The 24,076-nt window shown below is 39.0% G+C and overlaps 1 protein-coding gene across 1 annotated transcript in view; it reads right to left on the bottom strand.

The window, feature by feature from the left end:
* Positions 1 to 24,076, bottom strand: part of COL4A1 (collagen type IV alpha 1 chain) — a 127,984-nt gene that overhangs the window by 14,810 nt on the left and 89,098 nt on the right. Inside the window, exons 23-44 of the mRNA XM_084515177.1 lie at positions 23,436 to 23,519; positions 22,664 to 22,734; positions 17,957 to 18,148; positions 17,103 to 17,271; positions 16,787 to 16,879; positions 16,588 to 16,692; positions 15,018 to 15,115; positions 14,599 to 14,749; positions 14,153 to 14,266; positions 13,591 to 13,758; positions 12,921 to 13,010; positions 12,156 to 12,308; positions 9,783 to 9,881; positions 9,601 to 9,690; positions 8,543 to 8,682; positions 7,537 to 7,663; positions 7,350 to 7,430; positions 6,578 to 6,676; positions 6,031 to 6,081; positions 4,299 to 4,484; positions 3,477 to 3,610; positions 178 to 250 (exon numbers count right to left, since the gene is read on the bottom strand). Of these exons, the coding sequence (XP_084371303.1) occupies positions 178 to 250; positions 3,477 to 3,610; positions 4,299 to 4,484; positions 6,031 to 6,081; positions 6,578 to 6,676; positions 7,350 to 7,430; positions 7,537 to 7,663; positions 8,543 to 8,682; positions 9,601 to 9,690; positions 9,783 to 9,881; positions 12,156 to 12,308; positions 12,921 to 13,010; positions 13,591 to 13,758; positions 14,153 to 14,266; positions 14,599 to 14,749; positions 15,018 to 15,115; positions 16,588 to 16,692; positions 16,787 to 16,879; positions 17,103 to 17,271; positions 17,957 to 18,148; positions 22,664 to 22,734; positions 23,436 to 23,519 (2,568 nt within the window). The remainder of the gene's footprint in view (positions 1 to 177; positions 251 to 3,476; positions 3,611 to 4,298; positions 4,485 to 6,030; positions 6,082 to 6,577; positions 6,677 to 7,349; positions 7,431 to 7,536; positions 7,664 to 8,542; positions 8,683 to 9,600; positions 9,691 to 9,782; positions 9,882 to 12,155; positions 12,309 to 12,920; positions 13,011 to 13,590; positions 13,759 to 14,152; positions 14,267 to 14,598; positions 14,750 to 15,017; positions 15,116 to 16,587; positions 16,693 to 16,786; positions 16,880 to 17,102; positions 17,272 to 17,956; positions 18,149 to 22,663; positions 22,735 to 23,435; positions 23,520 to 24,076) is intronic.

Raw genomic sequence — 24,076 nt, 5'->3', positions numbered from 1 at the left:
AAACTTGAATAAAAATCCCAATATTCTTCTCATGTATTTTTTGACACAGCTTTCAATGTTCTGCTTGCATTACTTTGTAACACAGAGTCCACTTTTTTTTTTTTTTTGAGGGAGAGAGAGAGGAAGGATATGAAAAAACAATTTTTGCATGCTTTTTAGGGCAAAGTTTCTTCTCACCTGGAACTCCTGGAACTCCTGGAGGCCCTAGATCACCCTTTTGACCGATATCTCCTGGTAAACCTGGACTACCCTGTACAAAAGAGAAAGTGAAGCAAAGTTATCCTACACTATTACAATATAACTCTCAAATAGGCAATTTATTTTTGAAAATATATGAAAAACTAGTAAGAGGGAAGAATTAAGTTTAATGGTTCTTCTCTACAATTATTAGAGGAGAAGCTGCTCCTGCATGAACAAGTTTGTCACATTACTAAAGTATTTTTTGCCTTACAAAATACTAGATCAGAATAAGGTGTCTCACAAGTAATATAGGTAATATAAAGGTCTTCAACCATAGACCATACTGTTATGAAAAGCTTCACTAAGCACTGATTATTACAATTTAAAAAAATAAATTCAGTGCATCCCCAGAGGACGGTTATCCCCAGAGGATAATCACACAGGGTAATTCTAAACCATAGCAAACTTAAAAACTTCTACATTGACACATGGAATGAAATTAAATGTACTCAAGAATTCATAATCCTTTGAAGACTTTCATCTTTCAATAGGGCTAAAATACATAAGGACTTAAACTCTTCAAACATAATGTGAAATACTCCTCTGGCCTTCACTATTAAAAACTGCTCCACTGAAATTAATGACAAATTCATCATAGCTTCACTTCAAGGAAAATCAAACCTATATTTCTAAAGACACTATAAACAGTCACTTAACTGACGGCCAACATCCTTTTTTTCTTTTGTCTATTACATCGTGTGCAAAAAGCTTTTAAGAATACCTTAGAGTTTTCCCCAACAAATTGCTAACCCTAGTATGAAGCAACATGGCAATGAGAGTCTGATATATAACATAGTGTAAAACGTGGCGGTAAGAAACAAAGACCCTTTGCTACATAACCTGTTGGAGATGTGAATTAAGTACTCAGTGAAAAATAACACTAATGTTGGGAAATAATCTCATGTTACAATAGCAATAGAATGAACACACACAAAGGTGATTTTTCAACTGACTTGGATTAGATGTTTATATTAAGGTGAGAAGAATGACTCCCTACAAATGCCTAATTCTTTTCACTGCCTATAAAGGGAGAAGAGATGGCTAGCTCAAAAATGGATGTCAGCAGTAAGATTTCCAAAGCTAAACAAAAGAAATCCTATCCTTGGAGTGTTATTTCTTGAAGGAGTAAAACATTTTGTTCTGACCAAAGACAAGAAACAAAATCTTCTGGCATTTCTCATTCTTAAAAAACAGGTAGTCTTGGAGTAGAATATTAACCTGTGAAAAGCTTTAGAACTTCCCTCAAATTGTTGAATTACGGAAAGTATATGGGAATCACAGAATCACAGAATCACAGAATCACAGAATCACAGAATCACAGAACTGTAGGGGTTGGAAGGGACCTCGAAAGATCATCTGGTCCAACCCCCCTGCCAAAGCAGGTTCCTCAGAGCAGGCTGCCCAGGTAGGTGTCCAGACAGGCCTTGAATATCTCCAGAGAAGGCGACTCCACAAACTCCTTGGGCAGCCTGTTCCAGTGCTCCATCACCCTAACCGTGAAGTTCTTTCGCATGTCAGTGCAGAACTTCCTGTGTTCTAACTTGCAGCCATTGCCCCTTGTCCTATCCCCACAAACCACTGAGAAGAGGTTGGCTACGTCCTTCTGTCCCCCACCCCTCAGATATTTATATACACTGAGGAGATCCCCTCTCAGTCTTCTCTTCTCCTGGCTGAACAGACCCAGGTCTCTCAGCCTTTCCTCATAGGGAAGATGCTCTAGGCCCCGTATCATTTTTGTGGCCCTCCGCTGGACTCTTTCCAGGAGATCCCTGTCTTTCTTGTACCGGGGAGCCCAGAATTGGACACAGTACTCCAGGTGAGGCCTGACCAGGGCAGAGTAGAGGGGGAGGATCACCTCCCTTGACCTGCTGGCCACGCTCCTTTTAATGCATGCCAGGATCCCATTAGCCCTCTTGGCCACAAGGGCACAGTGCTGGCTCATGGTCAACCTGTCATCCACCAGGACCCCCAGGTCCTTCTCCTCAGAGCTCCTCTCCAGCAGGTCATCCCCCAGCCTGTACTGATACATTGGGTTGTTCCTTCCCAGGTGCAGGACTCTACACTGACTCTTATTAAATCTCATTTGGTTTATTCCTGCCCATCTCTCCAGCCAGTCCAGGTCTTGCTGAATGGCAGCACAGCCTTCTGGCATGTCAGCCACTCCTCTCAGCTTTGTGTCATCGGCGTACTTGCTGAGGGCAGACACTATTCCCTCATTAAGGTCGTCAATGAAGATGTTATCTTGAAATAGAAATGAATAGAAATGAAATGAATAGAAAAAGAATGTTATCTTGAAATTTACTATCTTCATAACTACTATGATACAATGCTCTCTAAGACAGAAGGTGTCCCTTCTGACTCCTGGATGCAGAAAAGGTTGCAATAGATCTTTGCATTATCAAGAATCTGATCTTTTAAGTCCACTATCAGTATCTTGTTTTTTCACCAGGACCTTTTTCTTGAGTCTTCCTTCCTTATATACATTATGAATTGCTGAGTCATACTTACCTACTTTCTTATCCCTTCTTCCATAATTTTATTATTATTTTCTTAGTAGGACAGTGGAAATGACAAGTTAAAATACAGAATATATTTTCTACTGTGGAAAAAGAAGGCAGACACTCTGAGAGAGAAAGTATAGAGTACCATCTATTCTGTGTGCCTGCCCTATTTTTCTTAATTCTCCCTAATACACAGAAAAGGGACTGTTTTATATCAGGAAAAATGAAAAATATATGACAACAATGTATTAACAGCACTTCCTGCTTGTATTTCTAAATCAGCAGCTATATCTCATTACTTACAGTACAGAAAGTGCACTTTGTTTGAAAGGTTTCATATCATAACCAAGCAGTTTGGATATTTTCAGAAGGCAAGTTATTTTTAAATAAGCAACTTTTAAAATTAATTACTAATACATTTGCAGGATTTATGGATGTGCTGCAGCCATCCTGTACTGTTAATACATTGTAAATTACTTTCTGGGTGTTGAATGTTATCATTCGTTGTCTATAAATGTCTTCTTAATAAGTTCACTAGCTCACTAGTTCACTAGATCATTGGTACGTAGCCTTCAAAGAGAGAGTTAAAATGTTTTGAAACTGACTTTACACTATCAGCAGTAAGTCCAAAGGCACCTTGAGCATAAAGTATCATTATTTTGAAAAAGAAATATATCCATTAATTACAAGAACCAGGTTTCAACAAGTCTGGATAGTGTGCTGAAAGTAACTTACTGGCAGACCCTGGAAACCTGGATCACCTTTGACTCCTGGACCTCCAGGAGTCCCAGGCCAGCCTTCGCTCCCCTGCTCTCCTTTGGCCCCTTTCAGACCTGGTGGCCCCGGTGGCCCCATTGGACCTGGTAAACCTATAAACCAGAAGAGGAAGAACGTATTTAGTGGCAAAATTTGTTCTGTACAAAAGCAGTACCTGCAGGAGGATGAGCTGGCTCAAACTACATATGGGCATAATTGAAGTAATTATAACAACATTTCAAGAAAATATGTAGGAATATCTGTTGCAGGGAGGTCTATATGAATACCCACCCACATGACTGGGTATCTATCATTTATTTTGTCTGTAGTTGATGGAAAATAATGTAGAGAGTTTTACATGAGCTGAAAAACATATTGTATGTTCTCAGGTGTGAATGTGCTAGAGACTTACTACAGCTCTACTCTACTTTCCTCATTAACCACTAGCATAGAGTACCTGCCAAGGTAAGGCCACACTGAGCTATTTTTAAAGACATTGACACACCAGGACATAGGAACATGCAGCTATGGTTGCCCCACAACAGTAAATAAAGCTCAGAGGAAAACACATGAAAATAGGAGGGCAAGGTTTTCAATGTCAGAAAGACTTCTGGTCAAAACAAACACCCTGAGGACATCATATCTGTCTGTTGCAGGACATGATGCCAAGCTGCCTATGAAGGACAGCTTTTGCCTGGTCTCTGAGAAGAGGAGAAACAAGGATATGAAATATTGATTATATTATAAATAGACCTGTTTAGCATTGATTAACAGAGATTAATACCAAAGAAGAATAATTACCTGGAAGGCCAGGTTGGCCTTGGGGTCCTCTGTCTCCTTTAGGGCCCTCCATTGCAATTCCTGGTAGTCCAGGAAGACCTTGGTTGCCTTTAGGGCCTGGTGGACCAGCATATCCTGGTTCTCCTTTTAGACCTGGTATCCCCGGACTTCCTGGGGATCCTGGGAAACCCACATCGCCTTTCGCACCTATTTTGAAACAACCCCCAAAACTTGATTAGAGAAAGGATTACCATCAATGAAAGCTTCTGTCTTATTGTCCACTCATAGTAAGCTTTTTTACTTAAGAAATTATAGACCTCACCTTTACATATTTCCATTAAAATGCAAAACTTCAGGAAAAGTGTGTTATCCTTTATATTATTGACATAAAGTGAGGGGTAAAGAGTAGGTTAACTGACAGACCTTTTGTTAACTAAACTGATTATTGGACTATTTTCATTCACTATAAAAATAAATGAACATCTCTGTCAGCCCTTCACAAGGAACAAAGCCCTCAAATCCTTATTCTGTTACAATTATTATTGTCATATGCGAGTCATGGATGTTTTGCTTAGGTAAGTACACAGACTTGCTCTTGGAGAAGAAGAGAATTTGTTTACTAAGATCTAGATTTGAAAACTTAGTATTTATTTTCAAGCTTGTACAAATAGTAAATATTTGCAATTTAGTTGAATTTTCGATCATGATTGAAGAAAAATAATATATTTTATACAAGCTAATCTATACGAGAAATAAAATGTATAAAGAACACTTTCCCAGCTCTTCGCCTAAACAGAATGGGGTCTTTAAATCCTGGACTTGCTTTTTGGAACTACAATACTTCTGGAACACAAATGATGTCAGTTGTATATATATTTACTCTAAGACCAGTTCTCTTTAAATGAGCTGTGCTAACAAAATGGAAGAGATGAGTGGGGTCGGAAAAGTGGTTTCATAGTCTAGCATTTTACTTGCCTTACTGAGCTGTGAGTTTGTGTCTACTGCAGTCTAGTATCTAGGACATACTTATCAGGTAGAATGGAACATGGTGCATACAGACACCTTGGACAAGCATGGACTCAAGCCAATCAAGTCATTCACAGTGTAGTGACAGATCTGTGAAGACCAAAAGTGGTCTTCAAATTGTCATAGCTATGTGCCTGTACTCAAGCTAGTAAGTCCTGAGTCTAGTTATAACAGTTTTCAGTAAGACCACACTTGGTCTCTTATTTTTGGCACCTCTGCACCATGCTCCTGTGCATAGTTTAGACATGCTCCACTGAGCTACAGAGAACACCTATTTTAGCAACAAATATGATTGCATCAGAGCTGTACAACAGACTCGGGTAAAAAAAATAAAATACTGTAGTATCTTGGCAACAAAATTATTGTCTTTAGCTATCTAGTGCATAAAGCTTCACTAGACTTTGATTCTTATAAAATTAGTAGGAAAACATAAATACTTGGAATCAAAAGCACAGCACACAAATAAGGGAGTTATTTATATTACCTCATCACAGCACAGCTTGCAGTAAATTCCACACTATTAATAATTACCTATTTTAGGGCATATCTAACTCATGTCCAAGATGCTTCCACTGTAACAGAAATTAGTATTTGAGCCTCTGAGTTTCTGCCTGCTCTGAAAAGGTATAGCATGTAAAATAATGAAGCATAAAGTATGTCTGAATGACAGAATTATATTTGTAGTATGTTGGAAGGGAGGTTAGCTGCTTGTTTAAAGAAGTTTTACCTTTGTCTCCCTTTGCACCTGGAGATCCTGGAAATCCTCTACCTGGAAAACCTGGAATATAAAGGCAGCAAAAAATGAGAAGACAGAACTACAGTTACATTTAAACTAAACAAACAAAACTCCATTCAGCAAATATAAAATCTAAGTGGTTTAGAAAAAAGTTCTTCAGGGCAGAGACTGTTACATATTGGTAATGCTTTTAGTACAATGGGTACTTCATGATTGAAAATTCTACACTGAGGAAAGACAAGATATTATGTCCCAGCTAACTTGCAAAATGAAATTCCAAAACATATATTTTCTTTAAAGTATTACCAGCTTTTGTGAAAGAAATTCTTTCATGATCACACCGATTAAACACAGTTTAATCAGTGTAATCTATATAATCCACTTTATAAAGATGGATGATAGTCTATAGTTTGCAAGACATTTGTAAAGGTTCCAGTCCAAAGAATCTCAAAACCAGCACACCCTTCTCCCAGCTGCTCTTGTGTAGTCTGTCTGTGTGTTTTTGTACCACATCAACGTAACATGACAGTCACAGTACCTTGTTCACCCTTTGCGCCAGCAGCACCCGGAATCCCATCATAACCTGGTTCACCTTTCTGACCAATGGAACCAGCAGGACCCGGAACACCAGGTTCACCTGAAAAATCATCACCATATTCATTGCAACTATGAATCATCACTTCTTTTTTTTTTACTTTTTTTTTTTTTTTCTCTAATGAAAAACTTAACCTGTTCTTTCTTCTGCTCCCACAAAGACCAAATATTTATTGCATAATGACCGAAGTGTGACTTTTCTCTGAGCTTACTTCTGAATTAAATTAGTGTGAGACAGGGCTCAAGTACTACAGATTTTCATATAGTTAATTATCACACATCTCAGTGAGTTTAGAGCATAGGAACTCCTGCAAATACTTGTGAATAGCATGGTCCATGTCCAATGAGATGATGTATCCTTCAGCCAGTAAACTAAGAATACAAGGTTCAATGTTCAAAATTGTTGTTATAGTCCTGACAACAATGGAATTACTCTACTCTCTCTTTAACATCTGTGGCTATAGTAATAACCAGTCTTGAGGAAGGTAGTAGTATCTCTTCCACTAACACTACAAAAGAAGTACTAGCCCTATACTACACTGACTCAGATTTACTTGGGAAACAGCATAGTGTTTTGTTCACTTATGAAATGAACAAATCTAAGAGGAAACATCTGAGCCAGAATGAAGGTAGTAGATCATGTTATTTCTTTGAGATACGGCTTGGAGATAAACAATACTTTAAGTAGCATTTAGTATTTTATATGTCTTTTCTACCTGGTTCTCCTTTTAAACCTGGGATGCCACTTAAGCCAGGAAGTCCTTTTTCACCCTTTTCTCCATGGCGGCCAGGGCTCCCTAAAAAAAAACAAGAAGACATCAGAAATATCCAGCATATGAACCTGTAAGTTTGACAATAACTTTTGCATTGCATTTTCTGTTGTATTAACTCAAGAACACTTACCTGGAAATCCTGCCATGCCAGGAGATCCTTTGGGACCTGGGGCACCTGGTATTCCTGGAATTCCTATATTTCCCTTTTCACCTTTGTCTCCAGATAAACCTGGACTACCTGTTCTTCCAGGTTCTCCCTAGAAGAAGCAGCACACATTATAAAATCCACACATTAATTGTGAAACACCTTTTACTATTTGAAAATGGTAGATGTAACCCCCTCTTATCTTTTGGACTTAGAAAGAATTTCACTCTTTTTTCCATTTAGAAACAAAACAATTTAAGATTAAATTTAGCACTATCAGAAGTACTGACTCTTTAGAAATTGCTTAATAACTACATATGAAAATGACAAGTCTTCTCTGCATCTTTGTAATAGATTTTACAAAGGCTTTTCCAAATTAGCCTCATAACTTACTACACTTAATCATCTTCAAAAAATCTCTTCTAAATCTTCAGTAAATTTGCTACCAAGTAACTAAGTTTTATTTTTACTTATAAATTCAGGATTAGTGTCATGGTATAACTAGGAAAAGCAATGTGAAACAAATGAGAATCCTATTAGAATAGTATTAGAAGTGAAATTAACTTTACAGACAGTATTAATACAGTTGTATTTCCACTCATATTTGAGCATTTTATTGTGAATCTGAAAAAAGTGATATCTTAAAAATGTATTTACTGTATTTCAGTACACCTATTTACTCTGTTTGCATGAAGCCCATTTCATTTTATTTCCTTAACGTTTTTAAAAGTTCTTCCCCTCCCCCAAATTTCTAGCAATGTAAATTTAGTATGAGCTAAAGAGACAGAATAAATGCGAATGCTGAACACAATGGTCCCACCAAACAGAATGCATCTAAACCTGTGCATATACACACCATTCAAATTTCTCATCAAGTATTTAAATGAGCATAATAGAAAATAGAGATTACATAGCTTAAAGGCCAAAGGCATCTTTTCAGATAAGATACTCAGCAGAGACAAGACAATTAAATCCCTAGGGGTGTAAATACCTTCTCACCAGGAGACCCTGGAAAGCCAATTCCAGGAAAACCTGCTGCTCCTTTGTCTCCTTTTTCACCTTTTTGCCCAGGGAACCCTGGTGTGCCTGGTGAACCTGGTACTCCAGGCAGACCCTTTTCTCCAGGTGTTCCTAGTAAAAGAAAAGGAAAAATGTGTGTTTCAGAGCTGGTGGCACCTTAGCAGTGTTGCCAATGTTTTTTCAGGGTTGCCTTAGCTACTTAGAGCTAGAAAAACAAAGCAACTCCCTACAATAGCTAATAAATTCACTTTTGAGATTTACCATCTAAAGGGGTCTTTTTATGGGAAGATAAGCTCTCCTGATAAAAGAAGGTTATAATCTTGGATTAATAGTAAACAGAACTGTTGCTAAAAATATTATTTGTCTAAAAGTTGATGTTGATTTCACAAATGTCTACCAAGACAAGCAGTGACAAAGGAACTCTGCCGTAGCAGTTTTTTTCTGTTCCCCACCCCCACTTCAGTCTTCTGTCTTTGATTTCCTAAATACATTAGGCACAAGACCATCTGAATGGAGACAAAGTTCTCTTATTGAGATATATGTTCTTCTCCATTCCCCTCCCCAGCAACACTCCTCTCAGAGCATTACAGTTTATCAATAATGTGCAATGCACTGGAACTCACAGAGCTTTTTAAAAAGGGGAAAATACACAAGAAGCTTAAAGGACTTCACACTTTAGCAGAGGCAGAGACAGAGACGGGCAGACAGGCAGAGATCACTTGAAAAACTGCCTGCTTGCAACAAAAACACAAATCTGACATATGTCCTTTCTCTGAGGTGCACAAATAATCATTTTACATTTGTCTAAAGGACGCACATGTAGAAAGTTAGGAAGCTATTTAACGTGAATTATTTGTATATCATAATAAGATTAAAAAAGCAGTGTTCCCAAGGCCTACAGTTCAGGCACTGTAAATATTGCAATCAGTTAGTAGATCAACACCACCTAATATTCTAGATAGGCCTGTAACAATGCTCCAGATTAACTTGAAGAAAAAAATAAAAATAAAAAATCCCAGCAATCAGTACCTGGCAAACCCATTTCACCAACTGATCCTTTTTGTCCTGGAATTCCTGGTTCTCCTGGGAACCCTGGGGGGCCCTGATCACCTTTTGGTCCTAGAGACAGCAGAGAAATTAAGAGTCCAGATAGTTAATGTCATTTAAGATACCTGGTTAACACTATCTCCTTTTGCTAGCTTCCGACATACCTGGATGTCCTGGAGTACCAGGTTCACCATCCTTTCCTGGAATTCCTGGTTCTCCATACTCCCCACGTAACCCCTTTTCTCCTGTTGGTCCATGGTCCCCTGGACAACAATAAAACAAACACTGATCAGTTTTATCAAAATTTACTGTAATGTCATATAACAATCCTTCTAATTACTTTTTTTTTTTTTTTTAATCTCTGTTGCTTCTCTGCTTAACAAGGGAATGGCTGAATTCAAGCTTCATACATTGTACGGCAGAGTGAAACTTGAGCAACAACTCTCCACTCAAGCCAGCATTGAAGGAAGGCTACAAACTGATAAATTTTGCAGGTGTCTGCACAGATTACAAGACATATTATATTTTTAAAAGAAACTCAGTGTTTTGCAAACTTATGTTTGAGTTAGATTAATGAGTTATTTCTGAAGTGCCAGACAATATCAGGTGTTAACAAAAATGATTGATTTGACTGTTCTGCTGTTTATGTAGGTAAACGCGAGCCACCAGTTCACAGGCAGAATTTTTCCGTTTCTTCAGTTCTATTTAATGTTAAAGCAACTTCATCATTCCAGAAGGCTCTATCTCTTATTCTGCAGCATGCCTCTTCTCCAACCGCAATGTTCAAGCTTTCTGGTTATAATCCTTTTTGTTAGTGTTGTATCTAAATGCTGGACAATACGTTACTGAAGATAGGTAGCTGAATGCTTTTAAGTAAGAGGATTTATTAAAAAAAAAAAATCCCAAGATGTCCAAACCCAACCTTTTTATTAAACATTACCATTCCATTAAAATACTCTATTTTTGCTTGTATGTTACAAGTTTTTTAAAACATTACTGTGATATTCATGACTAGAGAGGTGAAGGCAGCAAACAGATGAGGAAAGTTATGGAATATAACTAGATTTTTTCTCTACTGGTACTATTTATCTCTGGGTTAAAGAGGATGAGACAGACAAACAACAGCAGAAGGTTGCAGTCTGGGGTCTGTTTGGAGCCTACCCTTCCATGCTGCATGAGCCAGGATAATCTGCAGACTGTGTGGGATCAGGGAAAGGTAGAACATCCAAGTTTGGAAGTGCGCATTATTAGTGCTGGAGGGGTGAAGGAGTTAGAAACAAAAGAAATAAACCAGTTGAACCTTTCAGCATAGGCTTCTTTATACGCATGTAACCACTGTGCTTGATTTTGATTTCTGGAAAGGTAATAAAACTATCAACCAGTCAACCTATAGATCAATTGCAGAAAAGGAGGTAATGAAAAACAACCTATGTAGCCTTGTTTTAAGGCTTTTCACACCACCACATCAAGATCAGACACAAATGAAAGAAAGGAATCCAGATGAAATTCTTACAGGCTGAGAGCTTCAACAAATTCACAAGTGTGGTCAGAAGCTGAATCTCAGCTTAGAGGCAGATGTACTCCACACTTGCTCCTGCCCTTCCTCTCAGTCCATAACCCTGGTAAGTTTTATTCCAGCAGGGCCTGAGTCCTTCAGTTGTTTCAGCACAATGCAATGTAACAAGAATGCAGCCAAATTGGGGAGAATTCAGAAGGGGTAATAAGAATGATAATTATTTCAGAAAACATGCTACACAATGAAAGGCTGAAGCATTTGGTTGATGGAAATGGCAGACTACACGATCCCAGTAGCTCCCTTCCAGCTCTACACTTCTGTTTTAACAAAAAAAACAATTACAATTTATTTATGAAAATAAAATAAAAAGTTATTTATCAAAAACTCTTACTGGGATTTTTTAATAAAAGGTACATGATAATAAAAAGAACAAATAATAAAATGTATATAATATATTTTTTAAATATATAAAATATATTTTTTTTAATTTCTAAATAAAAAGCTGATTGCTTTTCTCCTGTATATTTCCGGGTGTTTCCAGTCTGATGTAAGGTAGTCTTTCAGTATCAGTGGCATTCACATGTGTCTTTCCTGAAATTTCTTCAGGTCCCAAAGAAACAATTGTACACCAAAAAAGGCTGACCACTTTTTCTTAGAGTCAGTTGGTCTTCGTGGTGAAAACAGTGAAAACTATATTTTTTACATGAAAGAAAGCTTTACTGTTCTAGCAAGCTTTAGTTTCTAATTTTAAGTTTTTTATTATTATTATTATTATTTTCAGAGAGTCTTCTGAGAAACGAGGTAAAAACTGATTTTATAATAGCAAATTGAGCCTTTTCCATCCAACCAAAACCCTTTAAGTCTGATTGATCTTTGTTTCTATGGAGTTGGAGGATGCTAGAAAAATATCTGCTTTGTTGTGTAAAGTTCTTTAATCTTGTTTTGAAACTTGATGTCTAAACTAAGATACAACAGAACTCCAAGTACTGCCACTCTAACTTTAGTTAGAGATTAAAGTTACCTTTTTCTCCTGGATCTCCCTTTTGGCCTTTGAGACTAACCATGTCCATGGTATCCATGCTTCCAGGTACTCCTGGGAGACCAGCTTCACCTTTATCCCCTTTGACACCTGGATCACCCTGTGGTCCAACTACCCCTTTGAACCCTGGGCTACCTATAAAGTAATAGCACAGAATGTTATAGAGGTATATAAAACTTTGCAAAAATATTTAGTAGACAAGAACAAATTAAATAAGCTATTTATTAAATTTTGAGCATGGGCTAACATGCTCTTGAACACCCACATCTTTTATCTCATATGCAGATTTTTCTATACCAGGACTTCACAATAACTATTGAAAAAGTTGGTATCTTTTACCTGCTTCACAGACATTAGCTTGAGACCCTCTCAAAACAATAGGAATATGAGCTGAAGAGTTTAAATATAGGGCACTGTTTGAAGGATTTAATTAAGTCCTTCCTGCTGGCTATTTATAACTTCAAACACAGTGTTTCTATTGGAGTAATATCCATAGCATGCTCTCAAACAGCCAACCCTTATGTTGTTGAAGAACAGACCAAAACTCCTGGCTCAGTGCCCAAATACAACTGCTCCTAGGATATGGCTTTCTAGATTACATTATTTCTAACTTAGAAGGAAGTTATTTGACATAAAACATCCTTTAGGCCAAGCATACTCTCTATATTTGGTTATTTCCAGACTTCAGTTGGGAAAAACATCAATTTTAAAATGTACGAGAAGAATTTAAGAAAGTCTCTGTCTTACCTTTTTCACCAGGCAACCCTCGATCTCCAACTGGTCCAGGAGTCCCTGGCAGTCCTGGAGTTCCCATAACTCCCATTTCTCCTTTGGCTCCTGAAACCAAAGTGGAAGAGTGAATAAGAGAAATAAAGCAAGCAGTGTAAAGAAGTATGAGAAGTGGAATGTTTTACTCCCAATTATATCAGGAATTACACTACTTAAGGAAAAAAGGGATAAAGAGGATGATCTAATCTAAATAGCCTGACAGATAAAACAGCAGTTAAAATTGTGTTAGGAAATACAGAATAAAACATGGTTTGTAATAGGTTTTTGACAGATTCTTAAAACTTGCAACTACAGTAAACAATGCTGTTATTAACAAAGGCATTATTAAAACCGCATTCTATCACTGAAACTATGCAGAATAATCATCTTCCATTACTACACGTTAACGCCTAGTTCCTGCATATAGCTGGATTTGATCCACCAAAAGACTTCAGTATGAGTTTAAAGCTACACATGCACAGAGTGGCTTTGCTGATAGAAGCCCACGTGTTTTCCTCAAGCTCAGGTTCCTTGAAGGATCAATTCCTAACTGAGTGAAGGGGAATGCTACCAGGACTTAATAAAACAGTTGCCAAAGATGCCAATTTCCAAGGAGGGAGATTACTTTCCCAGCAGTAAGCATGTTTACCTTCTGATCCTTTCAGTCCAACAGACCCTTGTGGACCCGGCAGGCCAGGTAACCCCACAGACCCTGGTACTCCAGGCTGGCCCTGGCTACCTTTATCGCCTTTTGGTCCTGGCATATCTAGACCCGGGATACCAGGGAAACCCCTTTCTCCTTTTATTCCAGGAAATCCTAGGAAAAAGAGAAGATATAGAATTAGTCCCTAGCAGAACACAGGAAACACAGTTAACAAGCATACCCCAAAATGTCCTCCCATGGTTTAGAAATTATGTGGCATGAAGACCCAAAGACAGTTTGTCTTGTAACGTCAAGAGAGCAGAAATATTCCTCATTTCCTGTGCGCAGCCTCGATCCTGTACATATTACCCACAATAACCCAAGGAAACTGAACAAAATGGCAGATATTTTCTCAGCCCTTGCCTTGTGTTTTGGACCAGATGGATGAGGTCTGCTGCCATGCTTCCTGCACCTCACCCACAAAGCACAAGCAATTTATGAACACCAACATATGTTTATGCCAAAAAATCCACTTCCAAGCATCAGCATAGGAGCATTTTTCTCTCACCTGGTGGTCCCTGGGGTCCTGGCTGTCCAGCAGGCCCTGGCAATCCCTGTGGGCCCACCCCTGGTGCACCTGGGGCGCCTGGCAAGCCTTGCAGTCCTGGGAGGCCAGGGTCACCTGTGGGGAGACAGAGATGAGAGTCTTTGAGATCTTGTTTCCAGAAGGTGCTAGACAGATGCTTAGGAAATATGTGGCCAACAAAAGCCTCATTTCAGCCTCTAATACCTCCTGCCTGGGCTTGGGGGAATCGTTGCTTTTCGTTGCTTGCCATTTATTAGCAGTTGTGGTAGGCAAAAGGGAGGAGAAGGAAAGGAAAAAAGAGAATGCCCTTAGTTATCAGTAGGACTTAAGTGGTGAATAGACTTTTTGTTCCCTCTACAGGGGAGAAACTATAAAAAAAATATATATATAAATACAGAGATGTATCTTTATTTTTTCAGCAATGTTACCTCTGAATCCTTGCTGTCCAGGTATGCCTGGGAATCCTTGCTCACCACGTAAGCCAGGCAGTCCTGGATTTCCCTTTTCTCCAGGGATGCCAGCTGGGCCTGGGGGGCCTGGTAATCCTTTAGGGCCAGGGAGACCTACACCAGGTTCACCCTAGTCACAGAAACACAACAGATTGGGAATCAATACATCAAAACCACTAACTCATTCGCTGACTGTATTTAAATCATTCAGAAAGAATGCTGCACATACATGAACCATTCAGAGTTAACATAAAACATTCATCTACTTTGTTCCTTTGCATATACAGTGGGAAACGTAAGATGACGGGCAGTTTTTGAAAGAAGCAGAATCTTTTCCCAGATTCTCAGATTCCTGTTAACATGAAGTGGCAGAAACAGTATCAGCAGCAGACACTTACTTTTTGACCTTGTAAACCTGGTGTACCTGGCAAACCATCCAGGCCAGGAGTTCCTGGAGTCCCCGGTAGACCAGGTGAGCCAGGCTGACCTTGAAAACCTACAAAAAAATAAAAAATAAAAAAATAAAACTCACATTATTGCTGTCTGTCCCTCTAAATGTCCCTTATCGTCTCTTCAAACTTCTAACTGAACTGTTCACATCCTTGGAGGAATATGTTCAAAAAGGTCTGTGTAGTCTCTTTCATCAAATTCCTAGAGAAAAAAATGGCAGCTCCCAAATGTCAGTGTTCTCAACAGATATTTAAACATTGAGCTTCAAACCCAAAAAGAACAAATATGGAGTGACTGTTCTTTAATTAATAGCCTTGTGGGTTCACATCATTGAGAAATATTCTACCTGCAAAGATGTTTTTCCAGAGTCTTTTTCAGAGGGGTAACTAAATGTGTGAGGCATAAGACTCAGGGATGCAGAACAAAAGCCATCTTGGTGAATCAACACTTTCTGTACTATATATGTAATGTGACTTGTCCTACACATATTCCTGAGGGTCACATGTTTCTATACCACACCTGGCACAAGGAACATCCCTCAGGAATTCAGGAAGGAAGATAGCCAACATTCTGAAGATCACTTAAAGATAATGCTCACTCAACTGAGATGAAGCTTCTTTCACAAAGGTCTCACAGAGTGGGAAATCCAGCTTTTAGACTAAGCCCCTGGAAAGTCACGGGGCAGAGCTGCATTCAAGAAAGTGTCTTGGAAATAAAAGGGTTTGATACATCATTCATTCCTTTATTGCTGGCATTTAAGAGCGTATAGCAATCCTTTTCTAGATGCTATGGAACTTTTCTGTTCAGGCTTGTGTCATGTCAGATTTGTAAGAACTAGAGGTAAAGATTTCCCTTTTCTTATTTAAAAATTTATCTGACCCTCCCAGTTCATGGTGTGTGAGATAGAGAGAATGGCGGTTCAAGTGGCTGCTGAAAGCTCAGTCATCTAGTCCAGAATGAGTAGCATTAGCATTACAAAATACGTCTCCCAAAAATCCAAAATGAGGGTATGATCTTATAGACTCTAAACTATGTGTACACCCTGACAATGGCCATGTGGGGAAGCCTAAACTTTTACTGAATCTGCTGGTATTTGACCAAACACTCCCATTCACCTGGGACACCACAGACCTGTGAGCTCTGGTAAAAAAAAAAAAAAAAAAAAAAAAGTCATACTTATGTTAGCATGTTTTTTTGACCAACCTAAGTCATCTTTCAGCAACCTAAATCATCTTTCAGCAAGGCCATCTCATCTATCAGCAACCTCAGTTGCTGCAACACAGGATGCACTATATCACTTTCTGTTCTGGCAGTAGCGTTGCCTGTATCTGCACCACATGACTGCACAAAGCAGGTGTGCCTTGAAAGTATCCTGATAAGTGTCTGTGGACTTTCACAAGGGAAGTTCTTCTGCTACACCTTGCAGATCTCCTTGTGCAGCCATGACTGGATAACAGTGCAGTCCTCCATCCACACTTAAGATACACCAGCCCTGTCAGATGGATAACTTTATCTTACCTTTGGGTCCCGGAGGCCCAGGGAACCCTATACCCGGCTGTCCAACAGCACCTTTTTCTCCTGGCAGGCCAGGTATCCCTGGAAGCCCAGGATTCCCTTTGTCACCTTTGCAAGTGAAAACAAGACAAACGTTGATACCAATGTTAACTTATTGGAAACAGAAACATTAGATCAGAGAAAGATTAACAGAACACTGTACCTTGGGGTCCAGGGAAACCAGGTGGCCCAGGAAGGCCATCTGCCCCAGGAGGTCCAGGGAGCGGTATAGTTCGTCCTGCTTCACCCTTTGCCCCTGTGAACATAAAGATGTATTAAGTCCAAACCGATGAAATTAAACAGAGAAGTTTCATTCACCTTGCCAGCAGTGTTAGACCCTCCACACCATTAAAACTGACTTTTTATGAATTTTTTTATAGAATATCCATAGAAAACTACAATGAACTAGGTTTAGGATAACTTTAAACCATCCTGTTTGGCCTGATAGAAAAAAAAAAAAATAAATACTATAGCATTACCTGGAAGGCCTGGTAAACCTGGGGTTCCAGCAAAGCCTCTGTCTCCTTTGTCACCAGGTAGCCCTGCAGTGCCTATCCCAGGAGGGCCAGGAAAACCTCTTTCACCACGTACTCCAGGGAATCCAGGTTGGCCAGGGGGACCACGTTCTCCTTTCAAGCCAGCTGTACCCTAATTTGTAGACAGTATAAATGTACTCCTTGTGTGATTGGCAAGACAGAACACATCCTTACATCCTTCCATCTGTGTGAATATACTGTAACCTGGATTTAGCACAGGATACCTACCTGTAACTCCTTTATCACTGAATTCAATGGAAGTAGAATTGTGTTCCATGTAGAAAAGTACATGGAAATCATACCTAGTGTGCAATGCAGGTAACTGGATCATTTTGACTATTTTCCCAGTCGTGGATCTGGGAGCAAATCTGAGCTCCAGATCCAGCTCCACATCCACATCAGCTGAACCCTCTAACTGGGCAAGACTTTGAAACATTAGTTTCCACAAGAAGATAAGTCTGCTAGAACAGAGTTGAACCTCATCCTAATTATCTGTACTTGGACAACTGCATTTCTTCAATCGTCTCCAGATATGAGTTAAATCATCCACACCAGTTCTCATTATAAAACTTTGAGAAAGGGAGAAATGAAAAAAAATATTGCCCACACCCACAATGTGGGGGAAGTAACCTTGCTGTAGTCCTGAAAGCAGCAAGCCTTGTAATCTGAATATGTCTGAGCTGGATCACATATGGAACAATGGATGAGGACAATAAACATAAAGCATGTGTAGGACAATATGTAAAAATACAGAAACATTCAGCAGGACAGTGCAAACATAAAGAAATAACACATACCGATGCTCCTTTTGGACCCTGTGGACCTGGCAATCCATCTTTTCCTGGTGTTCCTTCTCTTCCAGGAATACCTGGTTGTCCTGGGAAACCAGGATCTCCCTTTTCACCTTTCAGGATAGAATCAAAAGAAAAATCTCCTGGTTCTCCTTTTGCCCCAGGGGCGCCGATAAGTCCTGGAGCACCTGGGGGCCCCTGAAATTTTATAAATTCAAATGTCATCAATTGCCCTATCAACTTTTCAATTGATAAAATAAAGAAAACAGATCTTCAGAAATCAAAAAGTAGACCCAAATCAAATAAAACATTAAGTTTTCAACCAAGGAAATCAAATGAGAATATCTTCCAGGATATAGCAGTGTAAATAAGGAATTAGTACAAATTTCCCTGTCTTGACCACACTGTCATTGTATCATACCACAGGTACATCATTTTTGACAATCAATATAAAACTTCACTATTTACACAAAAGCTGCAGGTCTTGCCACCAAAAATCTACTCTGAATTTTCAATATACTACATACTTAATTTTAGTTACATATATTTATATTATATCAAAGTAATCTAGGCTTTTTGAAAAGGCCTTGTCAGAGCTAACATCTGCCCCCAAAGTCGTACTCTGTAACATTGCAGACCCTATTTCTATGATACAAATGCAACTAAGGTTGCATCCTACATTTCCAGGATAATTTACAATACCAGAAATAGTACTAATACATGAGAAGAGCACGCTTCAATTATGCAAAGAAAAGCATAGCCAAACGTACAGGTTTAAACTGCCTATACAAGCCCAAAACTCTTGAGTTTGCTTCTTTCAGAAACTTTAAAATCAACTGAAATATTCATTAAATACATAGATTGCCTACTAAATTCAATTCATTGTCTTATATAAAATTCAAGTATTATTTGCACAAGAACGAGTTTATTTATGACATTTGGCTGATTAAAATATACATTTCACATCATTACCAACATTCATTGATTTTGTGCAATTAACATTCACAATCTCTTGCTGCATAGAATACTATACACATGATCAGAAGAAGTTTGTAAGCTTTCCAGGGAAGAAGTCCTTTATAATAACAATAATATATATATATATGTATATGTATAATAATGTACATATATATATACATATATGTACATGTATATGTACAATAACAATACACCTACAGGATGTCCAGAATTCCAGTTTTTCCCTACATATGGACTAGTATGGACTTTTTGCATTGGAATTTTTATTCTATTTTCAGCTGGATCAGGACTAGGATAGTAAAGCACAAACTTCACAGCCAATGTCTTATGGTTTAAGTGTACCTTTCATTTAAACTTGAACTAGAACATAGTTCCTTTAGCTTTGGTGGATCTTGAATCAGACTTTGATGCTGTGGAATGGATTGGAACAATGTAGGCTTGCAAAGATGGCCTCTAGGTACTAGTTTTTCCAAACTGAACTATAGGCTGGATCACCATCTGTCTGAATTTTGAAGACAAAGATAAGCTTAAAAATATTCAGAAGAACAACCAGTCCTCGTCTGATGAAAGACATGAACAGAACTTGAGTGGCAATTAAAGGAAAATGTAAAGATGTGGCAAAAATGTGCTGAGAACAAATGCCAAACATGACAAAAGCTTAAATATGTTAGGATGTCTTTATTTTTTGTCTCTTTCATATTTTATCTCTCCTTTTTTTCTCCATTCCTTCTTTCAGGGACCCATTTGTATTGTAGTAAGTTCAGTCACTGAGTAATACCATCCTGTTTATCAATGTGGAAACACAGAGAATGTTTTTCCCATCCCAGCTAACTTTTGTTGCCTAAATTAGGGTATCTAGGCTTTATTCATACTCAAGGGCAAGAAATAGATTCCTTGAGTAAGGAATTAATATAGGTAGGTTGGATTAACTTCTGAAGGTGCCTATCTCTCACCATTGGTGGTAGAGGGTGCTTGGATAATTCCAGTGTGTGTTACAGTCAGCACACATGAACACCACTGAGAAGCTATGTTGCCAAAAATGCTCAGCTGGAAGGAGAAAACAGCTTTAGGAAAAAAAAAAAAGTCTGGGAAGACTCTGACAGTCACTCTACTTACATTAGGAATTGTGTCCAGATCCCATTCAGATGTGTAGGGATGGGATGAGGAAAGCTGAGGCACAAATGGAACTGAACTTGGCAAGAGAGGCAAATAATAACAAGTAGGGATTCCATAGGTACGTTGGTCAGAAAAGAAAGGCAAAGGAGAGTGTACCTCCTCTGATACATGAGAAGGGAGAACTGGTAACAACTGACATGGAAAAGGCTGAGGTACTCAACAGAGAGAGTACTCGTAGCCTCAGACATCACAGCCAGTCAGGCTTCCCACATCTTTTGTTTCACTGAATGTGTAGATGAGGGCTGGGGGTGCAAAGTCCCTCCCACTGTAAGTGAAGAGCAGGTTAGAGACCAACTGATGAAACTGAACAGGTACAAGTTTATGGGGCCTGATGACATGCATCCCAGGATCCTGAGGGAAACAGCTGATGGGGTTACCAAGCCTCTCTTCAACATATTTGAATAGTCCTGGCAGTCAGGTGAAGTTCCTGGTGACTGGAAAAAGGGAAAGAAACATCACTCCCATTTTTAAAAAGGGTAGACAGGAGGATCTGGGGAACTACAGACTGGTGAGCCTCACCTCTGTGCCTAGAAAGATCATGGAAAAGATCCTCCTGCAAGCAAGGCACATGCAGGACAAGGAGGTGATCCAAGACAGCCAGACTGACTTCACCAAGGGCAAATTGTGCCTGACGAATCTAGTGGCCTTCTATGATTCAGTGCGCAGTGCATCAGTCCGCAAAGGAAGATTGAGAGATGTCATCTACCTGGACTTCTGTAAGGCCTTTGGCATGGTTCCCCATGACACCCTTATCTCCAAATTGGAAAAAGATTTGAAGGGTGGACCATTCGATGGATAAGGAATTGTCTGGATGGCCATGCCCAAAGAGTTGCAGTCAATATCCAGGTGGAGGTCAGTGACAAGTGGTGTCCCTCAGGGGTCTGTTTTGCGCCCAGGGCTGTTTAAGATCTTTATCAGTGACATAGACAGTGGGATAGAGTGCACCCTCAGCAAGTTTGCAGATGACACCAAGCTGAGTGGTGCAGTTGATACAAAAGAAGGATGGGATGCCATCCAAAGAGACCTGGACAAGCTTGAGGAGTGGGCAATGCAAGATCTGGGTACAGACTGGGAGAACTCATTGAGAGCAGCCCTGTGGAAAAGGACTTGGGGGTTCTTGGGTGGACAAAAAGCTCTACATGAGACAGCAGTGTGTGCTTGCAACCCAGAAGGCCAACTGCAACCAGGGCTGTAGGCAGAGGGAGGTGATTGTCTCCCTCTACTTTGCCCTCATGAGGCCACTTGGAGTGCTGCATCCAGCTCTGGGACTCGCAAAACAAGGACATAAACTTGTTGGAATGAGTCCAGAGGAAGGCCATGATCAGAAGGCTCAAGCACCTCTCCTGAGAAGAAAGGTTGAGGGAGTTGGGGATTTAGCCTGAAGAAGAGAAGGCTCCATGGAGACCTCATTGTGGCCTTCCAGTACTTAAAGAGGCTTATAAAATAGATGGAGTGTGAATTTTTACATGGGTATAGTGATAAAGCAAGAGGAACGGTTTTAAACTAAAAGGGGGGAGATTTAGGTTAGATGTTAGGAAGAAATTCTTTACTCCAAGGCTGGTGAGGCACTGGCACAGCTTGCCCAAAGAAGTTGTGGATGCCCTATCCCTGGAAGTGTTCAAAGCCAGGTTGGATGGGATCCTGGGCAACCTGACCTAGTGGGTGACATCCTTGTCCACAGGAGGGGAGTTGGAACAAGGTGATCGTTAAGGTTCCTTCCAACCCAAGCCATTCTAGGATTCCATGAGTCTATGGTGTCAAAATCCATGTTATGCTATAGGAACATGTGTGCTAATGTAGGTCTTCACAGCCTACCACAGTGTATGCGGGGACACTCAAGTGAACTCTGACAAGATCAAATGTAGTTGTGCTAGTACAGTGTTCATCAAGGAGTGATTTGTGTTGCCATTTTAAGCATGTGCTATAATTAAGGCTTTCCTGCTTCTAATATCCAGCCTTAGTGAGAACTGCGTTATGCTGCATCAACATAATTTTCAAGTAATCCCATTATAATTAAGGATGCTTTCACGGACCTTCTTTCTTTCTTGAAAACCACTTGGCTTCCCTGCTAAATATCTGAAAATTAGATTTCATAGAATACATTGCACACATTTCCCAAAATTCAGACAAACTGCTAAAGTATACTGATTGCTAATATTGACTAACTGCTTACATCACACTAGATGGCACTGTATCTCTCTCACAATATATTATGTTCACATACCAAAGAGTTATTGGAAAGATACCTTGCTACACAAGGTCAGGGCAGACTTGCATCTATTTCATGCAAAATCCTACTTTTTACCCAGCTCCACTGCTGAATTCATCTGATGGGTAAGCATGGAAATATAACCCATTTCCAACAGCTCTTTTTTCATCTCATAGCTAGACAATACTGCTTCCTAGTTTATTTTACTAAGTATAGCCAGTTCTTTAATTTTGTTATATCACCATGTTGGTCTATTTTTAATCAGAACTATTACACAATGACACTGAATGTTGTCTTACCAAACATCTAATATGAAATAAGCACACAATATTTGGTAAGGCATTACTTACAGGTAACCCTGGAAGGCCTTCAAGTCCAGGTAAGCCTCTGTCACCCTTGAAACCTGATTGTCCTGGAAAACCTTTTCAGAGACAGAAAAATAGAATTCTATTCATTACATGGTTTAAAAATAGATCATTGTATGTGAAGCTTTTGTGATTCTTCACAAAGTGTTTAATTCTGTCCCCAGTAAATATAATAAAAAGTCAGTGAAGATGTCTGTATTCATGTGCTCGTGTGCTCCCTGTGTCTGCACTCCCAAGCTCAGAAGTTGATGAGGCATTTGACTTTGGAATTGATTAAACTTATATCTATCGTGCAAACTTTGCAATCTTCAAACTACCTAAAACATGTTCATTTTTCTTCACAACTACTGGAAAAAACATTAAGAATATTATCCGTGTTTGCATGTGGCAATTCTCTGACATGGCAGCAGACAAATCATTTCTTTTGGGTCACACAATTTGATCCTAGGATTGGGAACATATGTATGAGCTACTGCCAAGCCTGAGCATGTAGGGAAAATGCTTCCCACACTTTTTTTCACTTTCACAATTTGGTCTACAGTTTGCAAAGATACTTCACTGTGGCCTATTTCTACTTCCTTGTCAATTTCAGTGGGAATTAGGAATCAGGCCAAAAATAAGAATATTCTATCTTTTTTTCATTAGTTTCACAAGCAATTTTATTAGTGGGAGAAAAAATAATTTATCACATAATGTACACTGTATTTTTAGGTTTTAGCCGTAACAGTTAATTCTCAGGTAGTTAATTTTTTTTTACCTGCTGGACCTGGTGGTCCTTGTGGTCCTGGAAGTCCAGGAGGTCCTACTTTATCACATAAAGTACAGGTTTCTCCTTTTTCACCTGAAAAAAAAAAAAAAAAAAAAAAAAGTAATGAATAAAAATGACAAGATTTAAGAGAGCTGCAATCAGGCGGAATCCAGTAGCAAATGTCAATTTAATACACTTCTTGTTGAAGGAATAAAAATAAATGTGCTATTTCTAACTATATGCTTCAAAGAGAATTTATCAGCAAACTGATATTCAAAAGTCTTTAAAACTTTTAAAGGAATGGCATTAAAATCAACTTATGTATTATTCTACAGACAGTATTTAATAGGAGGGTTAGATGGAACCAGGCTGAAGAGGATCAAAAAGAAGAGAAATATACACTGGGTATAGAAGATATGAAAAGTTTAAAGTAGAAAAAAAGAAACTCGACAGCTACTGCAATTTTGCAGTAAGAAGTGAGCAGAATGAGATTAGGAAGAATCAAATGATATGTAAATTAGTGCCGTTCATTTTTTGTATATGTCCATTTAGCTGATACTGCTAAACCACACAGTTGACAGTACTACTTGCAGGTGTGGCAATTTTAGTTTCAATTAGTCAAGGTACTGATTCATAAACTATCTTTATTC

This window comes from Aythya ferina (genome assembly GCF_964211825.1).
Source record: "Aythya ferina genome assembly, chromosome: 1".
NCBI lineage: Eukaryota > Metazoa > Chordata > Aves > Anseriformes > Anatidae > Aythya > Aythya ferina.
Note: the sequence above shows the minus strand (reverse complement) of the source record. Positions and strands in the feature narration are given on the sequence as shown.